The sequence below is a fragment of the Gopherus flavomarginatus genome, chromosome 3, assembly GCF_025201925.1.
Source record: "Gopherus flavomarginatus isolate rGopFla2 chromosome 3, rGopFla2.mat.asm, whole genome shotgun sequence".
Taxonomy (NCBI): Eukaryota; Metazoa; Chordata; order Testudines; family Testudinidae; genus Gopherus; species Gopherus flavomarginatus.
Window position 1 is genome coordinate 155,108,960 of NC_066619.1, and position 22,002 is coordinate 155,130,961.

The 22,002-nt window shown below is 46.2% G+C and overlaps 1 protein-coding gene across 2 annotated transcripts in view; it reads left to right on the forward strand.

Annotated features, from left to right (window-relative positions):
• The window catches only part of SHROOM3 (shroom family member 3), a 258,394-nt gene that overhangs the window by 124,756 nt on the left and 111,636 nt on the right, over positions 1-22,002 (forward strand). The window contains exon 2 of one of the 2 annotated variants that reach the window (XM_050945101.1): positions 21,714-21,828. The exons of the other annotated variant lie outside the window; for it this stretch is intronic. Coding sequence (XP_050801058.1) covers positions 21,824-21,828 — 5 coding nt within the window. The 5' untranslated portion in view covers positions 21,714-21,823. The remainder of the gene's footprint in view (positions 1-21,713; positions 21,829-22,002) is intronic. 2 annotated transcript variants of the gene reach the window in all.

The following is a 22,002-nucleotide window of genomic DNA, read 5'->3' on the forward strand; positions in this document are numbered from 1 at the left end:
GGCTTTTGTTTTAACTGGGAATTATTAAGACCAAGCCAAACCCTGTAATCCTCCTGCCCCAAGCAGATCACCCACTGAAGCAAATGGGTGACTTACTTAAGTAAGGGCTGCCTGGATCAGGGGTAACTAGGGATTTGGCTAACATGGATCAGAGGTAACTAGGGATCTGATGCAAAGCCCACATGAAAGTCAATGGACACGTTCCCATTGGCTTCAATGAGCTATGCATTAGGTTAGTGTCAAACCAACGACGACTGGTAATGGAAAGCCTTGTGCTGAGGGAGACAGGGTTAGACTAATGAGAACCAATCACAGCCCCTGAATCTGGCCCATTTCCAGAAATGAACCAAAATGGAATCTTTTACTAGGTTCTGAAATGTTCATTAAATCTCCTCCCACTTCCCCTCTCCCTCTTTTCCAACCATGATTTTCAGGGTGTTGGGACCTCTGATTTCTTGCTTTGCCCAGAAGCAAAACTGTTGAAATATCACAAGGGTAGTCCCAGGGCATTTCTGGTCTAACCTGAAAAGAGGGGTGGGATACGAATGGAGATTATTGGCCAAATTTTGCAGACACTCAGCCTAGGATAAACATCCAAGCATAACATAAGACTAATTCCAGACTCAGCGTTTCTCCTATCACTTGTCCTCTTGGTTTGCTATATTCAGTGTTCCAGTGAATGAAGATGTTGTAATGTAGGACTCAGTCCTACATTTATTGGCGTACCCACAGTTCCCACTGTAGGTAAGAGGGATGGGTTTTTTGGTGCATAAGGTGCTTACACGGCTCCCACCAATGTCAGCTGGCACCTCTGCAAATCAGGACCATCATATAAAATGCATTCCATTTATCTCGCTCTGCCTCATGAGGCTGTTCCAGCTTAGATCTCTCTCCTGGCAGTAACACAGCCTCATTTATCACTAAACTAGATTGATTTCTTTTGTGGAAGAGGGGAGGTAGGGAAATGAATCTTTGCCTGGGCATCGTTTCATTACACAAATTCCTCCCCAAAGGCATCAAAGCTTTGGTAATGATGAGGATAAATGTTTGCAGTAGAATAATTGTCTAATAATGCCCCCTGTTGAAGTGGTGGTTCTCTCTCACTGTCATGCTATACTCACTCTTGCAGCAAGGAGCTGGCCTGGGACTAATTCAGTCTTGAGGAAAATGAAAGCCTCTTCTTGACTTATTCTTAGGAAGGAGCAAATGCACATGGATAACTTCACCTGGAGGTCTCCACTTGGGCAGCGATCCTGTTCCTTGCATCTGACTTAGCCCACTTATTGGAAATACTTGTGGGTGATAGGAATCACCATGCCAGAATATACCCGTAGTCCATCCAGTCTGGGATCTTCTGTCAGCCAATGGTTAAATATAGGGTGTTTTGCAAAACACCCCCAGAATGTGCCTATGTGTGCAACACTAACCATGGAGGAAAATTTCTTTCTGACAGTAACTGATGATCAACTTATGCCCTGTAGTGTGGGGACTGATAACCTAATTCTTTTCTAGCTGGTGGAACTGTAGATGTTGTTTCAATAGGAACAGTGATGACACTCATCACTATTTTGTTGTTGATCCGTTCTTGGAATCCTGCCTGGTGGTAGTGTATGTTTAATAACATTTTTTCCTGGCTTTACATCATCATGGCGTCCTTCCTAATCTTTCCCTGGTGGCCACCATCACACTTGGGGACACCAGCTGGGGGTTCAAGAACTGCCTATCTACCATCTGTAGCTAAACCCAACCATTGTCTCCAGTGCACATAGCCTGAGAGATGAGACCAGCTGTCTAATGTCCTGTCTCTACGCTGGCCCATTGTCTATTTTGCTGCATAGCGTTCGGCTGCCTTTTTGCTACTACTGCATCAGACCAGCCCCCCCACCACCCAATCTCTGATTACTTTTGAATAGTTCCCACTCTGTCCACACATGTAGCAGTAATGAGCTCTGAAGATCAGTTGCTTTTCCTGTATATGGTTCATTCAAAAGCAGTTTTTTATTGTCATCTTAATTCCAGCCCAGTTTTATTTTAAAAGTTCACACTTGACAAGGTCGTAAACCTCATCAGGGAAGGTTTGCTTTGCTTAAGTTTGGGAGAGGGGGAAAGAAGGAGAAATAAAGAAAATTATATATGACAAAATATTGTGCAGTTTATTTCAATATGTCATTGCTCGATATTTTGTTTTTTTAAAAATTGAGGCAATAAAAATAAAAAATGACATTAATGTAACATCTTATTTGAGATTTTACCAATAGTAAATTCAAAACAACCCACAACAACAACTGTATTATGCATATATGTTCGAGCACAATAATGAACACCCTATACAATGATCTGTCACACCCCATATCTACATGACGGCCAAATTACTGTCACTGTGGGAACCATGACTCGAGTTTCCTAACTTTTTTGTGCATGCAAAACCCTCGCCTATAAAGTTGCAGTAATATGTAGCACTTTGCATCTAATTTAAGCAATACTATCGCCTTTGTTTGTCTCACAAAGTCTAAAGTAAAGACAAAAGACATGGTGAGCCTGGATCCTCTGAGACATTCTAAGACTATGCACTCACACACAGTCTCGCTCCCTTGGAGGAATTTATGGCCATTATGATGTTCTCTAATGAGCACAAAATGAGACCGTTACATCTTCACTTAATTAGTTTGACAGACTTTAATTTAAATATAAAAAGACTTCTAGCCCTTAGAGAGCAAAAGGGGGCCTTGTCTCCATTTTAGTGTTTGACTCTGATTTGCTGGAGTGGGGGAAGAGAAACAACTAAGCATGAATAATTCCCATCTTTTTATTCCAGGCCTTCATTTTAACTTGCAGCTTTCCACATTCCCCTGCACTGCACACCTTTGAGCATGCTGCACATCCCAGCTTTAACCTCTGGCTAGGAGAGCCCCAGGGCTCGGAGGACATATGCCAGATGTTCTGAGATTTGAGGGCTGGTGCCGGTGCTCTTCTCTAGTCACCAAATCAATTAACTCTCTGTAGGGCCTGTGTTTATCCTTCTCAGTCTGGGGCCCAGTCCAACTCCCACTAATGTCAGTGGGAAGACTCCCAATTTAATAAGTGATGGGAGTTATGTGTTTACTTGCAGTTATATTATTTGGCAACTAGATGTCTCTGTGTGCTATATAGAGTTCCAGAATGCAGTGTGGTCCTGATAAACAGGTGAGACAAAATTGGAACACAGATTGTATGGAAGCCTATTGTTTGTAGTGTTTTCCCTAATGCCTCCTGTTTAAGGTAGACTGTGATTTATAGACTCATAGAAGATTAGGGTTGGAAGAGACCTCAGGAGATCATCTAGTCCAACCCCCTGCTCAAAGCAGGACCAATCCCCAACTAAATCATCCCAATAGAAAAAGATGCTCTCCTTTGAGCTGAACCAGCAACCTAAGGCTATCTTGCTGAGCACCCCCTACCGTCCTCCATTCTACCAACTGAGCTATCGAAGGGCTCATGTTAGGGACCTTGGAGAGCAGGGTCTTCTGGTTCCTCTTGTTCTCTCAAATGATGAGACCAAGACCTGGCATCAAATCATGGAGCCTATAAATTCTCTTCAACAATTTGTAGCCAATCCCTTGGGAATGTAAGAAACAGAAAGTTGGATGTGCCTGACTGGCTTTATATTTGGACACCACAGTTATCACCTATCCCACATGCCAGCCTTGTCCACCTTGAGCCTTTCCCAGAAATCCCTCCGCGTGGCTGTAGCAGTGGTGAAGCCTTGCTGTGGCTACTATGGGGACAAGCGGTAATGTAGACTGGCCTCCAGTGTTATTCCCACTGTCATCTAGACCTGCTCTGAGCAGGGTCCGACAACGTATACATGTATACCAGCAAGGGGTATTTTTTTGCCAACACCGTTGGGGCTGCACTAGTTGGACAGCAAAACAGATAGATATTCAGGAAAAATGTAGAAACAGCCACTGCAATCACACAGATGTCGCCATCAGCAGAGCTGAGGAGAGTACAACTTGTCTTCTGCTCCCAAAGCATACTGAGAATCCCCAGGAGCTGAAGCCGCATTGGGCTTTGTAAGTAGGGACAGTCTTTTGAGAGCGTGCCAGGGATTTTTTAATTTGGATTTAAAAGTTGAGTGAATGAATTCAATAGCAATCTGTGGGTTTTGTTTCAGATAGAAAATCTTCTCTTTAGTTTTAGAATTAAAATTTGGTTCAATGTTTGGGCTTCGTGTGAAAGTGGATGGATGTTAGGTGGAAGCTGGTTTTTGTTCCAGAGAACTGAAACCAAATACATAGCTAACTCAAGAAGAAGAGCTGAACTCGAAAGCTCGTCTCTTTGACCAACAGAAATCAGCCCAATAAAAGGCATGACCTCGTCCACTTCTCAAGAAAGTCCTTTTGCATCATTGATCTTGTCCTTCATAAGGTCATATCCTTCCTGTTGCAATGTTCAGGTTCTGGACTGATTTTTTAATAACAAAATGTTATTTTCATGATGTGAGGGGCATCTAGAGGACAGGAGCTCAGACAGCTCCTTGGTGGGAGAGGTGGGTGACGCTAAGTGGCCAGTTAAAGGCCTTTATTTACAATATAACTGGCAGCCAACATCAAAAATCTGAGGCTTTGGCCACTAGATTGTCCAATAGACTGATAGCAGCAGCAGCCCTGGTAAGATGGCTGCTAGCCATGTGGGGACATTTTGAAGTATCCGCTTTAATTTTAATGGTTAAATTTGATTTGGAGGGATAGAAATATATTCTCCCGGGTGTCACGCTAAATCAGTTGCCTGCTTATAGGCTAACAAGTAGAAAGCAACATCTTAATCAGCTCTGCCATTCCATCCTGGGGCAATGGTACACACTAGCCAATAGAATACAATTCCCTGTAAGGGTGGTACCACCCAAAAGACGTTCATTTTACTTCCTCTACCCTGGGGGGAAAACCCCTCCTGAGCTACTGAAGAAGAAATCTAACCCTTGCCTTGTGGACTAGCAGCTTCCCCACCCTTGTTTCCTAACTGCACATACACATAATATCTAACAAATAAAAGAGACAGATAGCCATTCAGACACACTCAGCTTTCTGCTTCTTAGGTTTCCCTAGTGAGCGCACAGCTCCAGCAGTCCAAGTTTTTCAGAAAATAAAAAACCTCAGTGGTGTGACTCTGCAGTTTTATTCTGGGTCAGTAGACCATAGCATTTTTCTATAAAGGTTGGCCTGACTGGACTTATTTTTGTCCCTTTTGCAGGAGTCAGTGTTTTGTTTGGGAGGAGGAGGGTATAGAACTGGTGTAGGGAAGCACACAGTAGGCCTAGTTCACCCTGTGCCACCTCTCTTGCAACCTTGAGCACAGGGGATATGTTGAGCGCAGGGTAAAGACCTGGTGACTACTGGCAGCTATGTACCTTAAGAGCTGCCCACGGGTTTCTCTGCCAGACCTCTGCACCCAGGTCTGCAGAGAAAGTGAGATCCATAATCTGGCCCACTCAGTGGAAGTTCTATTCTAGGAATGACTCATTTGCAAACATCTTAACACCTTGTTGAATTTCAGATCCCTTCCAGTGTTCTCATAGTGCAGATATATGGGCCCAGATTCATCTTGGGTGTCACTTCACTGAAGGCAACTGAGTTACACCAGGAGTGAGAGTGGCCCGTGAGGGTTATGTTGTAGTTCAGGGTAGAAATGCTGGCTCCTGAAGCCACATCACTGTTTAGCAAAATACGAACAAACAGGATTATTTTTGATACCATCCTTTCATTGTCAGGAAGGGAGCTGAATGTTTCCTGGCACCCCACGCCATGAGTGTGGGTATAGGTAACACAGTGGATTGTAACTGGTGGTAACAAGTTGTTTGTTAGAGATTGTATTGTTGCATTGGGACCTGCTTCTAAGAATGTCTTCTGTGAATTTACATAACTGCCATAGACTCCGATACAAAACACCTTGGGGAGGGTAAGTAGTATATGACTGATCCTACCTGAGGAGATCAGTGTTCCATTTAGTCTGTTATTTTGTCACTGGCAGTAGTTTACAAGGGAGGCTTCAGACTATACAGAATTTCCTATTAATTTTTGGTGTCTTACATCTATGTAAGACAATGGTCTATGCATCTTTTTATGCTCTGTACCATTTCCTATTTTATTTACCTCCACCACCTCTCCTCTGTTTCTGAATATTTGTTCTTTGGGGGAGGAGAGTTATATTTCACCATTTGGCGTCCCACATGCTCAGTTTCTGTTCTATTCTGTTAGCATCAGTTGGGCAGAATTTCCATGCTGTCATTTCTGTGACTCTTAATTTAGAATGGAACTATTTCAGGGATTCTCCATATTTTCCTCCCTTTTGATCACCCTCAAAGGACCTATACTGGGTTAATCCAGTTTTCTACCTGAGGAGAGCTGACCGTGACACCGCTCAATGCAGTTCCTGGGGTTGATTGGAGGGATAGTTGGAGGCCAGCATGAAGTCTCCCCCACGCGGCAGGGCTCTGTATCACCTCAGCAGCAGTCCAAGCCCCAGGGGCCCTAGATTAGTTTAGAAATCCAGCTCAGATCTTCCATGCAGCCCTACAGTGTGCTGCTACTAGGATGCTATATGGCCCTTTAGCAGTTTTTAATGTAACCACGTCTTGGTTTATATGAGGTACTGGTGAGGGGCCGCAAAACATACACAGTGCACGTCCCTGTATCCGTGCTGACAGAGAGGGTAGTGCTTGCAGTAGCAAAAAAAAAATGGAAAAAGAAAAAATTAAATGCTGAGAACCAAAAGTAAGTTCTGAGCTGTTTCTCTAAATCCTTTCAGAGCACTGAGTTCTGGGTTGGCTGAGATTTCCTGGGTTGTATTAAACAGCAGCTTCCATCTTAGAAAATCCGACCACAGCACCTATGGGTTCAGTGAATGGGCAGCTTCTCTTTAGCCACTTAAAATGTGGTACCTACTGTTGCCCTTTAGTAAAGCTGCTAACCATGAGAGTCTCCGTTTGAGGCTGGTGCAGAATTCTGTGCTTCACACATATCATGTGCAGGTATTAATTAGGTGTGGCCTTGTCATCATTAGACTGCTCAGGTGTGTTCGCTAACATGAGGTGAGAACCCACCTTTTGCCCTAGTGAAGATAATAGTCACGGACAGACCACAAGCCTTTTTTATTTCAGTACCCGAGCTCATAAATTCCCTGCTGCTTCGCCCTGTCTCCCTTGCTCGGCAAATGCTCTTTCGATGATCTAATTGGCAGGAGTTCTGACTCAGTGATGAATTAGCTCAACTGGAATTCAACTCTTTTTGTTTGCTTAAGTTATTCTTATCAGATGGGCTGCGTTTCTGGAAGGAGAAAGAAGGCTCTTCCTTTTAGCAAAGCTGCTGGGGCAGGAAATGATCAGCAGCCCCAGACGAAATCATGTCTGAACGTTGATTTCGTGCTTCTACGAGAGTGCCTTGAAAAGACCCAGACTCGCATTTCAACCCATTAAGCCTTCAGCCATACTTTATTGGAATCCCCTCAGCATTTTTATTTTCTCTTGCCGATAAGAGCTCTCTCGGGGCACAGCCTTCTTGCTCCTATTAAGAGTGAGGGTGAGAGAGAACCCTTCAGGCCTGGAGCAGAGGGAGTCAGTGACCTTCACCCTAAAGACACAAACACTGACGATTTCAGCTCTTAGTGTTTATCAGCCATAAACATAAATTAGAGAGAGTTAACGATTGATCTGGAAGGATAAGTAGTAGCATCCCTGGAAAGGGATTAAAATGCGTGGAACGAGTTTGGACATAAATGTTGAGTAAATCTTGTCCATAATCTCTTAGAGCTGGGCAGCCTATTCAGAGGGAGCAATTTATCCCACAGATTTAGCCACTTTTCCCTCGTTGTCGGTGAACATATGTTGATATTTCAAAGGCTTATTTGTTCTTTGGGATGGGTCACCTAACACTTCAGACAAGCCTAAGTCAGGCTGTGGCTGTTTGCCATGACTGGCTGCTGGTGGTGGTGTGTGTCTGATCACCTGAAGCTGGCCTGTGCCCTTGTCTTTATTGACTGAGAAAGGAATAAGATCCTCCCAGCCAAGTCTCTACCCTCTTGCTCAGACTACCTGGATCTCAGACCTGGGTCTAGTGTAGTGCACAGCCTCTGCTCCCTGGATAGTATTAGTATCCCATCTCCTGGATTGCTGGCCAGAGGAGCAATCCCAATATGTGGGTGGAGGGGAGTAGGATGCACTCTTTCCAGGACTTCAGAGAATTAGTCCCCCTCCTACCACCCAGCAGCAAGAGGGGAGCCAGGAAGGAACTATGATTCTCCGAGATACAATTCTTCATGGCGTGGAGGGGTCGCATTCTGCCTCTTATTCATTGCTGCATCTAAAGGCTGAGGCTAGTCCGCAATATTTATTTTCCTTGCCTTGAAACTGTATGAAGAGGTGGTGTTAGTTTTTTGCATACATAAAGCCTGATTCTGCTACATTGAAGTCAATGAGTGTTTTGCCTTTGACTTCAATGGGTGTGGGATGGAGCCCTTTGTGAACACCTGTATTCATGCACAAGCAAATCTGTATATATGCAGAGCTGAATATTTGCATTCAGACACTCCATTTGCATGAACATTCAAGAATAAACAGACACCGAAACCTTTTCGCCAAACAACAACATTCAAATAAAAGCTTGTCGTTACAATCTGAGAAGTCTGCTTGTTGAGTCCAATGTTTCAGAATGTTAAACCACCCTGTAGGTATCCTTTAATAACGAGTAATTGTTTGTTGTTACAGTGCTATAATTATTTAATATAAAGTGTTTCTGCGTAGTGTGTAGATAGGCTAGAAGAAAAGAGAGAGCGCAGAGGTGGCTGTACAAAAGAAGAATACATGATGCTGGGGTGAATGGTTGCAGCTCTTCTGACTTTAGTGGCACTACATCCGTTTACACCGACTGAGGCTCGGCTCTGTGTACTGATCTGCAGTTGGATATTTACCAATATTGCTAAGATTAAATTTGCCATCAAAATAAGCAGAAAAAGTAGAGCTGGTTGTAAAATTTCTGATGGATCCGTTTTCTGTCAGAAAATGCTGATTGCACCGAATCCAAACAATTCCAGCTACACTTTTGATGGAAACCAGGCCTGGTTTCCTGCCAGTTCGCCCATCTCCCTGGCTCTGTGGCAGCCTGCTTAGCGCGCTAGCAGGAAGCCAAAGCTCCCCATCTGGTGGGCTGCCAAGAGCCAGGGTTTCCTGGCTTCCTTGCTCCCTGGGCTCTCAGGTCCTTGGCAGTCCAAGTGGTGGGAAGCCGGGCAGCTCAGGAAACTAGGCCACAGGGCAGCCGTCTCCCCAGCTGGCAAGCTCTCCAGGAGCCTGCCAGTAACTTTAAGCACCCAAATTTAAAAATACTGGTATATGCTCTTCCTTTTTAATTAAAAACAAGCCAAAAGTTTTGGGTGAGTTTGGAGCTCATAAAAAGTGTGAGCCTGTTTGATTGGATGGAAACCCCACAATAGAAACATAAATAGCCACCTGCCCTTCTCCAAGAGTCAAGTTATTGCAGGGGACAAAGAAAGCAGAAACAGGGACGAGGGGCTGGTCAACACAAGGACTCCGGAGAACACTGAGCAGAGAACCTCGGCTTGTGCTCACTACTCTGAGAAGGAATCCAGGGAGCCGGTGGACTTTGCCCAGGGGCACTCGACTTAGATACACGAATGAACAAGTGATGGGACCACCATCACAAGTCCCCCTTCCGATCCCATCCAGCCTCCCGTCAAAGGTATCAAATTAGCAACTCTGTGGACGGAAACCTCTCTTTCTCCATGGAACAGGCCCAGTGTAAGCTTCCTCACCTGCATTACTGATGTGACTCAACCCCCAGGCACCTTTCGAGTTGGTAAGGCTCCATGCCCACTCAGCCCTTGATGCCCCTGCTGCCACTATGGGGATGACTCTTGCCAGTTGGGGTGCTGGCTTTTACCACGTGGTCAGGTTGGGACCAGGACTTAGAACCCCTGGACAGGAAGTGGCTTTCCAATCCTTACCTTTCATTTGCTGCTGCAAATGCTTCATGCTGGTGTATTCTTAAGAGTTGGGGAATCACGACTGCTTGAGTTTATTCCTGGCTGGACTACTTATTCACTGGGATGTTGGGCAAGATGTTTACCTCTGTGCATCTCGGTTTCCCCATCTCTGCAATGGGGATAACACCATCTCCCTCACAGGGCTATTGTGAGGTATAATTATAGTTTGCAAAGCACTTTGAAATTCCTGGCTGAAGGATGCTGGTACGAAATGGCAATTTTAAAAATGATGGGCTGGCTCTTTAATTCCCTGAGGAATGCCTTTGTACTTTGAACTGGGTGCTGCAAGTTTCTCCCTTTGGTTGCCAGTAAGTCCAAGCAGTGATTGCCATATAAAATGGGTTGGGAGGGACACACTGCTTCTGGCAAAAGTACAGCCAGTCTCCACCTCAGTCCGGATCTCAAACCAAGGCTAAAACCAGAATGGACTGTCCCTCATTCCATCCCTATCTAGAGCGAGCCCAAGGTTTAGTGCATCTCAGTGTAATAGGATTTTCACGGACCTGAGGCAGACTTCAGGAGCCCATGTGGCATATTTGGGATGGGGGCAGACTGTGGCTTGTCACTGGGATCTGGAGGAGGGGGATGGTGGACGGTGTGGATAAGATTATTGTGTGTGATAAGGCTTAGCCCCCAATTTCATCTCGCGAGGGGGGTGGGCTCATGGTGAAACGGCAGCAGTTAGCTAGCAGGGCTCTGAAGTGGGACCCAGGAAACCTAGTGCTATTCCCAGCGCTGCCACTGACCTGGGGAAAGTCACTTCACCTCCCTGTGTCTCTGTTTTGCCTCTCACCCTTTCTCTGTCTGATCTCTTCAGGGCAGGGAGTTTCTTACCATGTGCTTGTGCAGTGCCTTGCACACCGAGGGCCGGGGGGCTTAGTTTGAGCCTGTAGGTGCTATGGTAGTACGGCGAGTTGTAGGTCTTTTGAAAGTGCCAGCTCCCCCAAAGCATGGGGCCCTACAGGAGCGCACACCTAGGAGTGACGTTGTTCCTGTTTCCCACAGGGCTCTGCCTCTGTTGAAATGCCAAACTCCATTTCAGGGGCTCAGTAAGTCAGAATTGCTGCTGAGCAGGCTGCTGCCTTCAGCTCCCAGGAATCCTGGTGGTGCTTCCACGGGTCTGAGGAGGAACAAGTACATTCGGAGGTGCCTCTGATCTAGGGGAGTCCATGGGATTTGAATAAAGCAGCAGATTAGAACCCAGCAGAGAGGTTACCCGGGAAGATCCCTCTTGTAAGAGAGTGGCTGCCTCCTTGTGGCAGCCCTGCTTGTGGTCCCTTGCCTCAGTTTCTCCCTTGGGTTGCCAGTAAATCCATGCAAGCTTATTCTCTAGTCCATCAACAGATTATTTACAAAAGACCCTACACAAAATTCCCACAACATAGTCCACATCAAGCCCAGTAATTTTTAAAAACCCAGCTCTGTTCACACCAAGAGTGCCAGACCGGCACTCTTAAACTGTCGTCATCTGTCCCTCCACCGGTACAGTCTCTGCAGCCATTCCTTGTGGGGCATGACCCTGCTCTTCCCAGCGGGAACTCACACAGGCTCACCACTGAGAATCTCTCATGGTTCCTCTGGGAGCCAGCTCTCCACCAAGGAGATGCTAACCCACTGCTTCCCTTCCTACAGCCCTCAACTTCAGCTTTCCTGCTTAGAGGCAGCAGGCATCTCCCTGTTCTGCTGCTGCTCCTGTTTTCAGCCCTTTCTGGCCCTGGCTCGGGAATGCTAGCCAGCGAACCCCTTGCTGCTCCTCCTGCCTGCAGCCCTCTCCCAGGAACCATCTTCTGTCAGCCAGGGCTCTTGTCTCCTGCTGAAACACTACACTCTGACTCCCCAGCAGTCCCTTCTCAGCCGGCCTTCTACATCCCCAAGATGCTGCCCTGCCCTCATAATTAGCCCAACTGGGTGTACCTGGACAGGAACAGAAGTGCTGAGCCCTGTTTCATTAAATGGGCTCACTAGGGTGTTACACCCCTCCTTTGGGATTTTGCTCTTAAAGGAAAGAATAGTGTTAGGGACAAGGAAAGAGGGGTAGGTGTAAGGCTTTTTACTGGGAGTCGGAGAGAAAGGCAAGTGTCAGGGGAAGGGAAATATGAGGTCCGATGAAGGCTCTGCTTGTGTCCGAGGGAAAAAGTGAAGGACGATCCCACAAGTTTGGATAATGGGCCAAATCATACTCTCCTTACCCCCTTTAACTAGTCACATGAGTAAGGCATGTGTAGGATTTGTCACAAGCTTTGAACCGAGCTGCCAAACCTTTTGAGGTTCCCCCATGCCTAACTGTCACTTCGCTCGTATGCAGCTACTGACTGCATGCATTAAAAAGGGTTATGGGCAAAACAATGTGATCAAGTCAAGTGCACGAGTGGTATAAAATCAGGCCCTGTCATTACTGTCAGGCTGGCCTGTCTGTGTGTGTTTTTAGTAAGCTCATAAAGGCAAGATGCATGATACTGATATAGTTTCATTCAGTTCACGCTTGGGAAGAGTGATTCGTGTCGTTTGCTGGTGTGACATAAGGCTGTTCAGTTGAAGAGCAGCTGCCGATGAAAATCAGCTGTGTATTGTCTTGCTCATATATCAGTGCGTTTACCAGTCCTGTTTGAAGTTGAAAGTAAATCATAATCCAAGTGATAGATGGTTATTTTACAGCTGTGGGGGGATGGGTGTGCGTGCGTGGCGACAGAGTAGAAAGAAATGGTTTATGGTAAAGAAGAAATAGGGAGGAGAAACAGAGAATTTACTTTTGCTTTAAGGATTTGCCTTAATTTTTGCATATTTAATGTTTATGGGAACACAGAAAATCACTCAATGTGGACTGAGAGTTAGACACAAGCTTTGATGGGAAAGATCAAGCAACGCTCTGCTCTGTCTTGTCCATGTGCTTCAAGGAGACATTGCTGCGTGCTCTAATGTTAATGAGTGAACCTTAGAATGTTCCCAAGAGGGGAACGGGATTTCAGAGGCTCATCTGATTTGATGGGTCTGCAGTGGTGGGCTACACGTCTCATGAGAACAGGCTTTCTTGGGAGATTTCCATTACTTCCAGTCTCTCTTAATTATTGTGATACTTCTGCAAGTTTGCACCCCTCGAGAAAAGGAAATCTCATTTCAGCTCTTGGCAGCCAACCTCCTCGTTAAAGTCAATGGGATTATCTGTGGCAGTGTTTTAATCCAAGAAATAAAGATTTTTTTTCCAGGGTCAGTCCCTTGTATGTTTAACACAGGCTTGCTCTTTCGCGTTGTTTGGGGGCTTATTGGCATTATTCAGCCAGCTCAGTGTTCCAAGGGTAGATTCTGATCCTGCAATCAGATCTGCACCGGGGGACTGACCCTGGTGGCTATGGAGAGCCCCGGTGCAGTATTGGGACTCGGTGTGGGTGCAGAGAATTACCTGCGTAGATTTCAGGATCAGAGCTGTGTGCTCCACCCTCTGTGCCATCTGGCTATAATTTCTCACTACGTGTGCGTGTTGTTTGCGTCTTTTCTGTATAGTGCTCAGGAGCAGGTGGGACTCTGGGGAAAGTGATACTGTAGGTGTGGGTGCAGGGCTAGAATGGGGACAGACGTCAATGTTGTGCGGAGGCAGCAGTCTGCCTGTTGTTGCAAAGGGGAACCGTGCAGACTGAGCACTATTGACTTCATTACATGGCACGTCCAGACCACAGTGAGACAGCTAGCAGCAGGAAGTGGGGCCGGGAAGACCTGACCAGCAGTTGCAGCCAGTCCAGTGCTATTCTCATCAGCAGAGTGGTGGTACTGCTGCCTGCTGGCTTCCTCACCTGACTTCCTGCAAAGGAAGAACCCTGGTTTGGGCTTGGGACACCAGGAGAAACATGGGGGATTGGGATACACCAAGGTGTATGTTGGGGTGTCCCTGTTGACGAAGCCTCTTCTTATCATTCTTATGCAGGTTTAATGGCCACCCCTCCCCTCTTGACTTCCATGGGACTAGTCAGGCAGTAAGGATTACTCATGTGAGTAGAGCTTTGCGGTGCTGAGCCTCTAAGTCCTGACCACATTCGCCTTCATTCTTTTGAACCGCTAACCTTGTGCCGTCCTCCCAAGGGGCTGGGGAGGAGGCGGGACGGCCCTCTAGGGCATGATGAATTCTAGCTGAAGTCCCAAAGCTGATTCACCGAGCTGTCCTGCCAATGATAGTTGTTTGACCTCCCCGACCTGTTACATGCTCTGGAGTGAAAGGTGTTTCGTTCTGCGTCCTAGTTCTGTCTTGAGCCTCCACAGCACAGAAGGGCTGAGTGACTAGCTGCGGGTGGCTTGTAGCAGTTGATTAGACAACGAAGAACAGAACACTTCCATGCATGGTAACACATGAGTCTTTTAAATGTATAAGGTAAGTTCTGAAAGCAACACTACAGAGCACTGCACCCTTAAGGAAAGTCTCCTGTTTTCTCATGCATTCAAACACTGAACTATGTTCTCAGAGTCTGATCTACACCATTGGACCAGGCTTCCTGCTGTGAAGTGACAGTAAGACCACAGTTTCTCCTGAGACCATTCCCAGCAATGGACGGTGCCACGATGACAGCTATTCCTGAGAACTGTTCTGAAAATTGATGTGTTGATGAACCTATTCTCCTTTAGTGCCAAAAATATTTAACCAGGATGTTAGAACTCTCCAAGATAATGTTATCAATCACTGCAGCTTGCCTTTGCTAGAAACTATGAGTCACCCGGCAGGGGCTGTGGAACACCATTTAAAGTGCGTGTGGCCAGGATGGGAGATGCTTAGATTTGCCCCACCCGTCAAACCCTCTTATGCACACCCCTCCAAACGTGAGTGAGTGATATTGCGACGTGGCACATGAGGTTGCAGTGTCACTCAGGTTTGGCAAAACTGACCAAAATTTGTTGGGCCATGGCCCAGGTTTCTCTCCCACCCCTGCGTCCATGGTCTATGACAGAGCCTTAAGACCTGGGTTCTATTCCCAGCTGAGATGCTGGCCTGCTCGGAGATCTTGGGCAGGTCATTATGCTTCTGTGTTTACAGTTTCCTCCTCTGTAAAATTGGGTTGATGATACTTTCTTTGCAAAGGGCTTGGAGATGGACTGATGAAAAGTGCTAGAGAAGAAGTATTGTTTTTTTAACTGAGTTAAAGTGCAGACGAGAGGAACTCACTCTAATTTGCAAAGTCATCATTTCTTCTCTAATGGAACTCAGAGGCACACACCCTTCATCTGAATTGCTCTGTGTGTGTGTGTGTGGTTATGAAAGTTAACAAATGGCCTATTTTTTTAAAAGCAGGATGGAGAGGGTACTGGCTGCTATGAGCTACCTAAGAACCCTGAGTGATCTTATCTTCTTAATGAAAATTACTCCACTCTGAGCCCTTCCCCAGCCTGGCTAGTAGCCAGTGTTGCTGCATTTCCATTTCTTTGCTGGGGTTGATTCTTAGCTTTTAGGGGTGGAGTCACAAAGGAAAAAGTCGCAGTATAATTTAATTGTCCATTTTCGCTGCCTGCTGCATGGGATTTTCTCAGGGGAAGAGAGGAGAAAGGGTGCCCTTGGCCAGTTGTTGTTTGAATGGCCTAGAGACAGCTGGAAGGAGGTGGAGCGTTGCCTGAGCAGCAGTGGATAAAGGCGTCCTGCTTCTGCAGGGCAGGGGCAAGATCAGGTCTCCCGGAGTTCTGAGGGAAGCACAGTCATGGGTTGCCTTTACTTATCCTTCTGGATAGGTCTGACGAGCTCCCCTGGTGCTGTCTTGTGTGACCACTCTGTGGCTGAGCTCTGCCAGCAGTACTTCGGACTCCCATTGCCCATGAGGAGGGAGCACAGCTGTGACGGGGTGGATCATAGAAACTCTCTTGGGAGCTGCCACCCGATGTGCCAAGACTACTTCTAACCCTGCCTTCCCTGCCAATTTGGGACCTGAGCACCCTGTCTTGCTGAGCCAGACACTCCCGTCTGCTCCAACACAGACTCAGGGTCTGAATTACTTGCCCCAAAGCTGCAGGTTTACCTGAAAGCAGCTTACAGAATTGTTCCTGTCTTTAACACTCAGATGCCCAACTCCCAATGGGGTCTAAACCAAAATAAATCCATTTTACCCTGTATAAAGCTCATACAGGGTAAACTCATAAATTGTTTGCTCTCTATAACACTGATAGAGAGATATGCACGGCTGTTTGCTCCCCCAGGTATTAATACATACTCTGAGTTTATTAATAAGTAGAAAGTGATGTTATTAAATGCAGAAAGTAGGATTGAAGTGGTTCCAAGTAGTAACAGACAGAACAAAGTTAAGTCACCAAGCAAAATAAAATAAAATGCACAAATCTATGTCTAATCAAACTGAATACAGATAATCACACCCTCAGAGATGCTTCAGTAAGTTTTTTCCTCAGACTGGACACCTTCCAGGCCTGGGCACAATTCTTTCCCTGGTACAGCTCTTGTTCCAGCTCAGGTGGTAGCTGGGGGATTCTTCATGATGGCTCCTCTCCTCCCTTTGTTCTGTTCCACTCCTTTATATATCTTTTGCATAAGGCAGGAATCTGTTGTCCCTCTCTGGGTTCCCACTCCCTCCTTCTCAATGGAAAGACACCAGGTTAAAGATGGATTCCAGTTCAGGTGACAAGATCACATGTCACTGCAAGACTTCATTGCCCACTTGCCAGCACACACGTATATAGGTAAAACAGAGCCATCTGCAGACAATGGTCCTGGTTAATGGGAGTCATCAAGATTCCAAACCACCATTAATGGCCCCCACTTTGCATAATTACAATAGGCCCTCAGAGTTATATTTCATATTTCTAGTTTCAGATACCAGAGTGGTACATTTATACAAATAGGATGATCACACTCAGTAGATTATAAGCTTTGTAATGAGGCCTTACAAGAGACTTTTTGCATGAAGCATATTCCAGTGACATTATATTCACTCATTAGTATATTTTTATAAAACCATATAGACAGCAACGTCACAGCAGCCACCTAAATTATGGCTGACTCCTGCCCAGGCCCACTCTAGGGACCGAGGTGGGGGAGGGGAGCAGAACAGGCTATCTCTCTATACCTGGGCACAACGCGGGCCAGAATTTGACCATTTGCCTAGTTATTTCAATGCTGATTTAAGCTGCTGTTTCAGAAACCCCTGGAATTAGTCCCCATGTGCAGCAGATTGAGCCCCTACCTCTGTCCCCAAGTATTTCAGCAGCACCAGGCTTCTTAGTGACTATGTCTGTTCTCTGCGCAGCAGGTGCAGGACTAGTGTCTGATGTCAGAGGTGGTCTTGTCCCTTTGCCAAGCTGAAATACAACCTTTCTGAGCCAGTTTGTCAGCTCCATTATTTGGCAGCCTGGTTTGGATATACTGGAAATTTGGCTCCAGCCCAACGCACAGGAGCAGCAGCGTGAGTTGATTTAAATCCCGTGCGTACGTTGCATGAAGTGATAGGGCGCTCTTTAGGCTTCTTTGCTGATGTAAGGCCGCTCTTTGCTCTCAGTCACATCCGTGCAATGCCACTGAAGTAAGGGGGGTTGGGTGGACAAGAGTAAGGGCTGAATTTGACTCATGTCGTTTGTTCAGAACGACTATATTTCCAGGACAGAGGTAGACCAGCACGAAGCATGTGTCTGTTTCAATGAGGACTGTAATAATATTGCCTGGCAATGAGTATTTTAACTTGCTACTGCAGATCTTTCACCTTACATGGTCTTTAAACATGTTTAGGCTCTGGCATCATCTATGTATAAATTATTTTGTACACTATGCACTGGAAAAGAGGATTGTGGAATGGGTTTTCTTTGGGAGCTCAGCTAAGAGTCTTGAAGAAATAGACGTGACCGTATTCATTGTGGGTTTGACCCTGCAAGGTGGTACCTAACATTGCAAGTCTCACCAACATCAGTGTGAGCTGGGAGACTCAGAGTACATCTACACTACCCACCGGATCGGCAGGTACTGATCGATCTATCAGGGATCGATTTATCACGTCTAGTGTAGACGCGATAAAATTGATCCCCAATCGCTCTGCCATCGAATCCGGAACTCCACCGTGGCGAGAGGCAGAAGCAGAGTCGACGGGGGAGCAGCAGCGGTTGACTCACTGCCGTCCTCACGGCCAGGTAAATCGACTTAAGATACGCCGACTTGCATATCTTAGGTTGACACACACTACTACCCCCCAGTGTAGACCTAGCCTCAGAGGCATCTATCAGTTTCAGGCCCAGCAGCGGCTCCAGGCACCAGCGCACCAAATGTGCCTGGGGCAGCAAGCCGCAGCGGACGCCCTGCTGGTCCCTGTGAGGGCGGCAGTCAGGCTGCCTTTGGTGGGTTGCCTTCGGGACGTCCGCCAGTCCTGCGGATTTGACGTCAATTTGGCGGTGGGTACGCCGAAGCTGCAGAACTGGGAACCTCCCGCAGGCAAGCTGCCAAATCCGCGGGACCGGGGACCTCCCGCAGGCAAGCCGCCGAAGGCAGCCTGCCTGCCATGCTTGGGGCAGCAAAAAAGCTAGAGCTGCCCCTGATCAGGCCTGAACTAGTCTTGACATTTACCCAGAAGTCTTTGGAGTAGTTAGAAACAGGCTTGAGATGCAGAGTTTGGATCTAGGTCTGGATCTCACCTTCCCCACTGTTTGGGGGCTGTTTGGATGCAGGCGTTGGTTCAAACTAGTATTTCATTTGTTGTGTACTGAGTGCTGATAGCGTGTGTAGTGCTGCCCAAAGAGACACGTTCCCTGCACCAAGGAGTTTATAATGTAGTGCAAACACAAGACAAATCTTTGCAGACATGCCTCGGGTATGAGATCCTGCTCTGAACCTCAGCAGTAGTCCTACTTGAAAGGTTTAAGCATGTTCTGCGGGGCAATTTGGGCATTATTCTGCAAAGTGCTGAGTACTCTGGCTCGATCCAGTAAAATGCTTAAGAACATGACTGACTTTAAATATGCAAGTAATGAAATCCACAGGATTGCTCGTGTTTCCAGGCCCCACCATGCCAAGCGTGTGCTTGGGATAGCATGCCGCAAGGGGCACTCTGCCGATCACCAGGAGGGCGGCAGGCGGCTCCAGTGGACCTACTGCAGGCGTGCCTGCGGAGGGTCCGCTGGTTCCGCAGCTTCGGTGGAGCTGTAGGACCAGTGGACCATCTGCAGGCACGCCTGCAGGAGACCCACCAGAGCCGCGGGACCAGTGGACCCTCCACAGAGCGCCCCCCGCGGCATGCCACCGTGCTTGGGGCGGCGAAATGTCTAGAGCTGCCCCTGCTAGGAGCTTTGTTGGACTGGGACCTGTGCTCAGCACTTTGCAGAATGGAGCCCTTAAAGAGAAGGAGGTCATTTTCTGAATGAGGTGGCAGAGATGTGTTACTGCTTCTGTAAAACCCAGAAGAATGTTGAAATGTAGGGTGAGATAGATTTCACTATTTCGTTCAATCCTAGCCCTTCTGAAATCCTCAAACTATGTCATGTAAGAATATCAAATGGAGTTAAAATTAGAGCTGGGGAAAAATTTTCAGCCAAAACCTTTTTGTGGTGGTAAATGCCATGTCTGCAATGGTGAAAGGTTTTGTGAATTTGTGTGGGTTTCGCCCAAGTGTTCCTGTTGAGAAAACAGAACAAAAGTGAAATATTCTGAAAAAAAAATTAATGTTTCATCACTTTCAAAATGAAACGTGTGGATTTTTTTATTCAAAATGACACTTTTTGTTTTGAAACTTCCTTCAGTGTTGTGGGAACAAACAATGTAAAAGCTGAAACTCAAAACGTTTTGTTTCAGGCTGAACTAAACATTTCATTCAGCCTGAAATATTTTTTTTTCAACATTTCTGTTCACCAAAAATTTTGCAAAAAAAAAAGGGCTTTTTGAGTTTGATGTGAAACAATTTAGTCCCTGATCATTCACAGTTGCCAGTGAACCAAAAAAAACCATCATCCACCCAGCTCCAGCTCACCCCACTAACACCAGCGTATTCACTCTCTCATTTGCTAACAACAGCAGCAGCGTAAAACCAAATTATTTTGAAGTTGCAAGTAAGTTAGATGTAGCAGAGTGCCCTGGAAAGAGACAAGCTAGTATTTCTGTTCCATCAAAATGAGTAATCATTAAATCCTTCACGTTTCTGCTGAGGAGGAAAAAAAGAAAACCCTCTTAATTCCTTAAATTCTTTATGCCAGCCTGAAAAAAGGTATTCCAGGCATGTCTGGGTCTTGCTGCTTGTTCTCTCTGTGTGTCTCTTTCTTTAGTGTTCCGCCACCTGTTTGTAACCAGCGTTCTGTAGGTTCTTATAGAGGCTTTTTTCTCTGGTCTGTGTATGCCCTTGGTCTTGTTGCTTTGACACTGAGGCCTTGTTGTCTGCGAGAGACAGTATGTTAGAGCTCCCTGGCTTACCCTGCTGCCTGCTTTACTCCCATAACTTCATTCTTGGAAAGTTTCTGAGTTTCCCGGGTGATAAAACACGAGCAACATTTGCTCTGGCCTGACTCATTTCTGAAGGCATTCAGCCTTGTTTTGTTATGAAGGTTACCAAGGGTGGGTGGGGGGCATGAGAATTCCCAGGGATGGCAAGTCCTGAAAAGTGTCAGAAAGTCACCTCCTGCACCTTTTACGCTGTGGGGTTGTTTTGATTGGGCTTGGAAGGTACACAGAAAATATTCCAGCCTGTCAGGAGGGTAAGACACCAGCCAAACAAAGTGGTATGTTACAAACTTGTTCCCCCCTTTCCAAAAAACCCAGCTATGTATCTATAACAGCCCTCAAGCTGTCAGAGATCGGGGCTATTATCACTCCAGTTAGACTGATATAGTAGTGGAGTATTTGCCGTTCTTGTAAAAGCCTTTGATTCTTCACTGGAGACCAAGCCAGTGAATCAAGCGAGACAGTGTTTTGAAGGGTTAAAGAACCCATAAATTCATTTTAAAAAATGCATTTAATAACAGGGGAAGGCAGGGGACTGACTGCATGGGCATTTTTTTCCTCTTCACGCTGTGTTATTTGTCTCTTTAGAATAAATAGCTTGTGCATAATTGGTGGCTCGGGGGTTTACAGAGATTAACAGGGAGGGTTTGCTAGCTGCTCCTGGCCAACCAGTTTGGAGCCTGATTCTGGTCTCATTTACACAGGAGTCACTCTGTTGGAGTTAGTTAATTTATATTGTCATTAAACTGGAGTGAAGGAGAAGAGAATTAGGCCCTGGGTATCCAACATTTAATAAGGACTTAAATTTAGATTGCAAAGCTCCACTTTGCCCCAAATATTTTCATATGGATTTTTCTTATTCCTAGTTGGTGTCTGGCATAGAGGTATTGACTTAACTGGAGCTATGCTGATTTACACTGTCTGAAGGTCTCCCTCTACTCCATTCAGAAGAGGCAAAGCACATTAGAAATGCTGTAGCAGTAGAAATGGCCCTAAACCACTGAGTACAAACATCACCCTTGATCTTGGGACGTATATGGTCCCAGATCCAAACTTTGCAGCTTTCCCAGCTCTTTAATGGCCCAAACCAAATGCTGGGTCTGAACCCAAACCCCAGGTTTGAACAACCTTAAACCCTGGGGTGGGCGGTTCTCCTTATGAAGGCACTGAGGCCCAGATTCTTGAAGGTGTTTAGGCCCCTAACTCCCATTGATTTTTCAATGGAAGTCTGAGGACCTGGGCAGGATAGCTTATATTTAACAATCCCATTGTTGTTCTTTTAAACATTCCATACCTTTAGCACAGCTGCAAGCCAGGAGGAGAGGCAATGCGTCAGGAGCGATGTATTCTGGCCGAGGAGTCAGCCCATAGAGGAGAACGGAGACTTAGGGTATCCGAACAACAGCTCCCATGAGGTACTTTGGCAGCATTTCTAAACTGAAATATTTTGGGTTTGAGATGTTCATTTTTTTAATGAAAAATCAAAATTGTTTGCAGGAAACAAACTCATTTTGGAAAAAAAAAATGCAGTCAGTGAAGCACCAGTATAAATGCTTTGCTGAATCAGGGCCTTAGAGGTTGGTTTCTGA